The following is a 9104-nucleotide window of genomic DNA, read 5'->3' as shown; positions in this document are numbered from 1 at the left end:
TATATATATATATGCATGTATATGTATATATATATATATATATATATATATATATACATATATGCTATCATTATGAAGTCATGCTAGTTTTCAATTTCTCTTACGTTTTGTTTTTGTTTTTTTCATAAGATATTCAAGTGCTGGCTTAGTGCCAGAATAAGAAATCATCATCATCACTATTATTACTTTTTTATTCATTGTCTTTGCACAGCTTCTAACGCTAGGGATATACTACGATGCTAGTTTTCACTAACAGTGAACTAAGCTAACACCTCTTATTTTTCGAGCACCATCCGGACTATTCGAGCGGTTCCAAACAGTGCTACCTTCTGCAAGCGCTCAACCCTCATGGCAGCCCCTATTTGCTCCATGTACTTCTGAAGAAGTTTACTCGTTGTTCCCAGGGCTCCGACAGTTATTGGTACAACTGCTACCACCTTTCTCATCGACCACAACTGCTTAACCTCCCAAGCTAACCTGTCATATCTATCGACTTTTCTTTTTTCCTTATCGCATACAATGCTGTCAGCTGGGCGTGCTATATCTGTGATCAAGCATCGTTTGCATTATGATTATTACTATTATTATGATTATCATTATTATTATTATTGTTGTTGTTGTTGTTGTTGTTGTTGTTGTTGTTGTTGTTGTTATTATTAGTCTTGAAGCTTTGTTAGGGCATCAGACAGTACTTTCTCCGGATCCTTACTTTCTAAGTTCGACTTCACTCGTAATCCTCATTCAACCCACTCCCTTCAAAATTTCTGGCTTGTGCTTAGGTTTACTCTGCTCAAGATTAATAGTTATTACACTTCGACTCATGTTGATCTTTTGTGAAATGCATAAGTATCATATAACATACATTTTGTTCAGGCATTGCTGTATGGTTAAGTAATTTGGACAGATCGAGAGACGTTATGTAGTAGTAGATGCTACGTGGTAGTTACATCCGACAGAATTAACAGCCAAATCGACTGCCAAATCGCCTTTCTATAGCAGTGATGAAGTATTGGATATTGTAGTGAAAACACAGACCGTATAGTCATGGCTGGAATGCGTTTGATCATAAGTCTATTTATCCAGGATTTCTTGAGATTAAACAACAATGACTAAAAAGTTATGAAATTATTTTTCTGCGGTTGGGAGAATAAAATGTCGAAAAACGATGTAAAAAACTGGCAGAAAAATGCAGTGTATTTGGAGGGAATGTTGAAATAGTGGGAAAGTAAGAGTGACGCAAGAAACGATAATGAGGGAAAGATAGAGAAGAGGACAGAGATTAAGATAAAATGAAATTCTTGCTTGGATGATAAAGCACTTAGTAACTACTATCAAGTTCCTAGCAAATCTATTTTGTCTTTCTCTTCTCTGAACATACAAGTATACTAAAGCAAACTGCATGACAGTGAAAATCATTATATCCCAATCATTCACATGGTGCTCATGTGATAAACCATGGCATTGTAGAGTGCACAGTATATACCTCCATTTGCTTGAGATATGATTTATCCTGAACTCTACAGATTACCTACATGTCCACAGTTTTTTTTTCTGTTCTAAATCCATCAAGGTTTAAATCACAGTAGTAATGATAACGAAATGACAACATATTGTCGTCCATATACTTTTCTATGTAACTCGTATGTGTGTATATGAGTGTGTATGCGTTTCTTTGCGTTTGTGTGTCTGTATGTGTCTGTATTAGCGTGTCTATAATTTACTTCGAATACTGAACATGTCTGACTTGGATGTCATAAAACTGCATAAAAAGCAATAAACCTGTCTGAAATATTCAACACACATACCAAAAGAATAGTTTATCTTCTATCCCCTATAGATTATCAAAATAGCTGCTTTTCCAAATGTCTGTAGCCTAGGATATTTCAGACTGTAAGACATTAAAGAATTTTCAAATCAATTCATGACTATTCACTACCTCTTGGAGTTCACTTCATTTATGTCGCTTATAATTCCGAGAAATGCAAGAATATTAGCTCATTTATTTTCTTTCCTGCATAAGTATGTAGCCATAAGGCTAACATTACTTATGCCTAAATCATTATATAAATCATCATATGTAGTCAAGACTTCTTTTTCTTTCGTTTTTTATCTTTATCTGTCAAACGTTCTGATTAGAATTTCGTACAAGCTTAGATCATATTTCAACACATTACGATACGATGAATACAAAAGAGCCTGTTTGTTTTTGCATTAAAAAAAAAAAATTTCTACATATTATTGTTGTTGTTGCTTTTCCTTTTTTATTAGCTTACAGAAAATTGTCTTCCTATTTCGATCCTGTCGCTAACTTATCATCCTTCTCTTCGTATTATATAGGTTTTTCACAGTCTTCTCGTGCCTAGTAATGAGTGTCTTGGCAACCATAGAAGGGTATGAAGATGTCATGCGACTAGCCTTGTTTTATGTGGTAAGTACAGATTTCTTCTTATACTTGCCTAGGAACCATTTCTTCTTCCTAAGGGACAGAGATTTATACCGCCCAGTTTGTTATCACTACTAATATTATTAATCGGCATGCGAACATGGACTGAGGGAATAAAATTTAACAATGATTCAACAGATGAAATAGTAGAAGACCAATATAATATGAAATGGTGTGGCTATCATTGGCGATTCCTAGAAGTTAGTCTCCATCTGAAGCTTCTCTATACCAGTGAATCATAGTTCTTTTTTTGTTTTGCCTTGTTTTGTTTTTACCGGATCTATTAATATGAAATTCTCTTGTAGATGACTAAGTATTTCATGAAATTGATTATCCGTCGCCATAGTTTCAAACCCACCATTCTGAATGAAGAGACTTGAATTAGTTCATAGTGAAATTTGAATGTAATATGGCAGATGGAAAGGAAAAAATTAAACAGTCGTTATGCCAGTGTCTTAGTCATTTCCACCCAATTTCTCTCGAATAAAAGTACCTCTACATGGTCGTTCGACCTGCTAGAAATGACAGCCAAATCTTTCTCAAATCTCATCCTACAGAATTTTTAAACAGGAAAATTCAAATTGAATAATGTAATTCAAGATGCCCTACATCTAAAAGAAGAGGATGTTATTGTTACCTTCAAGTGCTTTACTGTATATATAAATAAGTTTATTCCATTGTGGTTAATTTAAAGTTAAACCACATCTCAAACAGAATCTACCTCTATTCCTCAAATCTCATAAATCAATAAAGCTAAAGCCCATATCGGTAATAATAAACGAAATAAGCTTTAATGCGATTTATATACGATTTATTTATGTAGACTTTCATTTTTGCAGTCGTTTCGCTATTTTCAGTTTAGTCATGTGGAAAACCTTCCTGCGTCTAAGGTGAATATTGCAGCGAAAGCCCTCGCACTTAACCTTGTTTCATGCTGAAGTTGAAACATTTTCTTGATTCTATACATCTATATGAGTTAAATATTTTTATTCTTTTAATGAAGATATTTTTTCGAACTATTTCTTTTCTTCTTATGAAACTTTAAGACAAAAAAAATTACGTTTAATAATATTAAAAATATTCCAGTAGCATACGCATTTCGACCTTTCGATTTTTGTCTGTGCGAATTCAAATTTTTATTAAACTTATAGTTTATTAAACTTATATTCGTGTAGTTATAGACATCAGATAGTTTGAAAGTACAATTCAAAATTAAAGCATTTGTGTATTCGCATCCACAATGTAGTCACAACAATGTTATGACGTGCGAAGATGTTGGTAGCCATGTTTACAAAAGCAAGTAAATAGCTTGTGGGAAACATGAACCACAGAGTTCTCCAACGGGCTAAATAGAAATGGCAAAACGTTTGTTGCAATGGAAATCAACCGACATAATGATGAAATGTCATGCCTTTTGGGCAAAAAAAACAACAACAAAATAGGTATTCTTTAAATGTTTATTTACCTCTGAAACTTATGTGATTTCTGTTACTATGACTACATGGCATATACGAACAAACAAACACTTTAATTTCGAATTGAACACTCCACCCATCTGATTTCTATAACTACACGAACGTAATTCAATATATTTTTAATTTCGAAATTGTGCTGACAAAATTCGAAAGGTCGAAGTGCATGTAATAGGAATAGAATATTACTAATATTATTAGATAAACACAAAATAGATTAACACTTAATTGTTCGGTGTTCAATTTCCTAATGAAAACGGGTTGTTCGAAAAAGTATAACATTCATTCTTAAAATATAAAGTGAATGATATTTTTACTGCATAAAAAGAGTCCTCAATATGCTCGTTTAGTTTTCTAGAAATAACAGCTAAATGTTCCTTAAATCATAACTTACTCATCTTTAAAAAAATTTGAAGGAGTTCATAGTCCTAAGATAACATAGTCCTAAGTTTACTTCCAGAATTAAAAACAGAAGGATCACAACTGGAAGACCTTTGGTCACATGTTGCTCATTTTGAGTTCATTTAGCGTTAAACCGCAACATCGGATAAACTATTCGAGAAGGATGAAACGCGAATGATATAATTTCAAAGCAAAATTTTAATGAGAAGACACTGAAATTTCATCAAATCAGATACGTCACTTGCAGGAAGTCACCGGAGCAGTTCTTCGTCAAGCTGTTCGCTGGTCAAGAAAAACAGGCTGCCTGCACAAATTGATGTGAATAAACATACCCAGATCATGTTTTTAAATTTCTGAAAATTGCAGAAAAGATAGAGGATAATGACTTTTCTGTTTTTTGTTTGTGTGTGTGTGTGTGCGTGCGTGTGTGCTTGCGTGCTCGTGCATGCGTGTCTTTGGACAGAGAGGTTTATGCATGAAATAATCTTTAAAGAAAATAACAGTGAATGAATTCTGATTGGTTTAAATTATAGATCCTCAGGTAGAATAAGTGCGACACTGTGTACGAAACAACTGGATTGATTTGGACTTGCAAGGTCCATCTACCCAATTTCACTCACAATGATTTTCTCAATGTCAGGTTGTAGTAAAAGTAACCTAAGATGTCACACAACAGAATCGCACGCTTTAGCGGATAAATATTACAGGCATATATAAAGCGGTAACCTAGCAGAATCGTCAGCACGCCAGGCGAAATGCTGAGCGGCATTTTGTTCGTCTTTATGTTCTGAGTTAAGATTCCTCCGAAGACGAGTTTGCTTTTGATCTTTCCGGTGTCGATAAAATAAGTACCAGTTGAACAGTGGAGTCGATGTAATCGACTAGCATCCTCCCTCGAAACTGCTGGCCGTGTGTCAAAATTTGAAATCAATATTACAGACATATATTCGATACTAGATTGACAGAATCATTAAAGCGGGATTAGCCACTATTCTACATTCCGAGTTCAAATTCGTAAAATTAGGGACCAGTTAAGTGCTGGAAACGATTTAATAGAAACCCTTACCTCTAAAAGATATATGTGGGCTTCTGCCTATGTTAGAAATCAATATTACACACACACACACACACACACACACACACACACACACACACACACACTGAATCGAAAATCTTTGAAAGACGTTCTTACATATTCAGTTTTGACTAAATATTATTTCACTTTAGCTAACAGTATTGAGTACTTCTTTTGCTTAACTGCAAGCCACATGGCTGTGAAGCCAACATTAGACGTGTGTATGTGATATATCTTTATGAAAGAGTACACACATAAGGAAAGTTACTAAACATCTACTGATTGCATTGCTTCCACCTCCTGGAGATACAGGATGACAATTCAGTGGGTATGACAAATGTATATATTAGTTATCATAAAACTGGCTTTCTTTCTTCAAAAGTAGTGCGAAATTAATCAAATATTTTTGAGGGGCACGAGGTATAATAAAGGTCGGAAACACTGCCTTTGTGTGTGTATATATATATGTATGTGTATATATATATATATTGATAGGAAGGACAACAAAAGAAAGAAAGAGACCTCGATATTATGTAAATAGAGGAATTTATCTGTAAAAATATGTGACACTTATTCGGTAGCCATGATAAAACTCCGAATTTTCAATGGCCGGATAACTGAAGAGATGTTGGCGTGGGCTCCTACCCCGGCATCCGAAACTCGGATGTATATATATATATATATATACGTCCTTAAAATATACTAAAATATACACCTTACTCTTCCACGTCCTGTTTCTTAAACTTTATAACATCATTCAAATAGTGGTAACGGATTAACATACTTCATCTTAACATATTACAAATGAGCGTCGGAGGAAAATACATTGCAGCAATGTCATTTTATGCTCTGAGTTCGAATACTGGTAAAGTCATCCTTGTCTTTTATGCAGCTTAAATGATAAAATAAATAGCAACCAATTATTGAGGCTGATTTAATCGATTGTTTCGTGTCCCAAACGTTTGATCTTATGTCTAAATTTCTTTCTTAGGAAGTGTAAGAGTGAAAAGATGGGTAGGATTGCGATGTAAGGCTCCTTTCTAGGTTCCTTCAGTTTTTCTGTTTCTGAAAGACATAAATAGAAAGTGAGGGTGGGAGAGAAAACACCAAGTACTTGACGGGTGGTTTATTGATCAAGCCCGAAGGTATGAAAAATAAAGTTGACATCGGTGGGATTTGAAACAAAAAACCAAATGAGCTGGTACAATTACTGTAAGGCATTCTAACCGACTTTTTTAGATTCTGCAACTTGACTGAATCGTTAGGGAATCGGATGTCTAATGGTATATGTCCCGTGTCTTTACGTTCTGAGCTCAAATCTTACTATGACCTATACGGATCGTAGATTTCATACGTTCCCTGACACATCATCATTTGGTGTCTTTGAGTGCCTGTAGCTGAGTCCATTTAGTTCCAAGTATTTTAGCCAGAGCTCCAGACTGAAGATAAGTTTTCCCTCCCAAGAGTCTTGGAAGCTCTGTAAAGTGTTTAACCCTTTGACTAAATGAGAAAAAAAATTCCACTTGTTCCCACAGTAGAAATCACTATTCAGTCGGTTTTAATGTTTGATTAAGTATTTTATAAGTTATTACATAAACTGTTCTTCATGTCAATTGCTTCGATTACATTCAGCAATAACTTCTTTATTTTCTAGATTATATTTCACAAAAAAATTTTTTTGTGAATTTTCAAATTAGCAATTATATTATTTGAATTTCAGTTAATTTACAATCATTCTAATTAAATAAATATTGGTATTAGTTGATTAAATTTATGTTCAAACAAAAACACACAGTGCGTTATAATTCTTTAATTCGAACACAACTATAATTGAACAGACCTATAATTAAAGGGGTTCCGAGAATAACAAGTCCATACTTTTAATATATAGTGTATTTAGAACTACAGATTTTAATGTGTCCACTTTTAAAACTTGTAGCATGTTGTTTATGGGATAGGTGACTGCAGTTCTTGTTCTGTTGTTTAGCTCCAGGTCAGCTCGAACGAGATTGTCTAGGATCAAAAGCATTCCAGCTCTGACCATCCTGCCTTTTTCTTATGTTCAGTTCAGGACCTACTTTGAAAGTGTCTTGCTTAGGTTTACTGAAAAAGAGTCCACCAGTGTCTGTGGCAATGTTGTCTCGAAACAATTGGTGTTGTTCGTTTAAGCCCAGAGCAGATCTCTAACCTAAACGCTCCATCCGTAAGCATCCCAACTCTCTTACTATGTTCAAAGGACCCTAGAAAGTGCCCTTTTTTTTAAGACCGTAAAGGTATGTTTTGTGAGTGATTTAGCTGCTGTAGAGACTAAGCCGAAATTCTGCATGAGGTTCCCTGAATTTTGAAAGGATTGATTACTTCCTCACATAAGATTTGAGATTTATAGTCACCGAATAATTTATGTTGTGCTGGTGATGCTGCTGCGGTGGTGGTGGTAGAGGAAATATTTCTCAGTGGTGATAGTATTCAAGATGATGATGACGACGAAGGCAAAGTCGACGATAATTACCATCATTATTGTCATCATTAATCATCATGATGTCAGTATAAGTTCTATCTGACCGTCTACCGAAAACATTTTCTGTACTGAGAATATTTAACATAAAATTGACTTAGCTCCTTTATATCTCTCTCCCTCTCTCTCTCTTTCTTTCTCTCTCTTTTTGTCCCTCTCCCTCTCTGTCCTTCTATCTGTCTGTCATTATCTCTAACTACCTTTGTTTTCTTTATACTACTCAGCAAAACTGGCGTTTGTTAAGATTCACCCCATTTCTTTGTCTCTCACTCTCCCCTCTCTCTCTCCCTCTCTCTGCCTTTCGCTCTCTCACTTTATCTCACACTTTCTCTCTGTCTGTTTGTCTGTCTCTCTCTCTCTCTCTCTCTCTCTCTCTCTCTCTCTCTCTCTCTCTCTCTCTCTCTCTCTCTCTCTCTCTCTCTCTCTCTCTCTCTCTCTCTCGTTCTCGCTTCCCCGAAATGTCTCTTCCATGCGTTCAGATGTACTTAGAACGCAAAATATTCCAGGTATGGAAAATCAAATTGTAGCTAGCAACATTTTATCCACATAACTGCTTACAACTATGTGCATCTACGCATATAAGTTTGCGTGCGCACGCGTTTGTTAAATAGTACTACTACACGTACATAAAACGATGCAAAAAAGGAAACAGCAATCAGGTGAATAATATGTATCGACATTTCTCAATAACATTTCTTTAAGTAAATACATATTGTTCCTTAGAAGGAATTGTATTCATAATGACTTCGAAGTTTAGGCCATTTGAGCCATCATCAGGCAGTCTGATTATGGGTTAGCTGAACAAAACTTCACTTTCACTGTCGGTACAATTCTTGTTAAAGAATAATTAATATGTACTCTACCAACTATATTGAGCATTCATTCAATGTAATGTAAATACTATACCATAAGATTAATACATACATATATGCATGTGTGTGTGAGTGTGTGTGTGTGCGTGTGTGTGTGTGTGTGATTAATAAACTGCATTTAATTGGTGTTTTACCGCAGATTTACAAAATGTCACAAGTAAAGAATAACGTATACAGATTCCATCTACCAAATCCACTTACAAGGCTGTGGTCGGCCTGAATCTAAAGTAGAAGACACTTGTGCAAGGAGCCACGCAGTGGTTGGGAAGCAAGCTCTTTCCCACACACCCACGCCTACATATATATATATATATATATATATATA

The 9104-nt window shown here is 35.0% G+C and overlaps 1 protein-coding gene across 2 annotated transcripts in view; it reads left to right on the top strand.

The window, feature by feature from the left end:
• LOC106884508 (potassium voltage-gated channel subfamily KQT member 1) overlaps window positions 1-9104 on the top strand; it is a 717249-nt gene that overhangs the window by 467753 nt on the left and 240392 nt on the right. For both annotated transcript variants that reach the window (XM_052967039.1, XM_014935928.2), the window contains exon 2: window positions 2338-2428. In XM_052967039.1, coding sequence (XP_052822999.1) covers window positions 2338-2428 — 91 coding nt within the window. The remainder of the gene's footprint in view (window positions 1-2337; window positions 2429-9104) is intronic.

Source organism: Octopus bimaculoides, chromosome 4, assembly GCF_001194135.2.
Source record: "Octopus bimaculoides isolate UCB-OBI-ISO-001 chromosome 4, ASM119413v2, whole genome shotgun sequence".
Taxonomy (NCBI): domain Eukaryota; kingdom Metazoa; phylum Mollusca; class Cephalopoda; order Octopoda; family Octopodidae; genus Octopus; species Octopus bimaculoides.
Note: the sequence above shows the minus strand (reverse complement) of the source record. Positions and strands in the feature narration are given on the sequence as shown.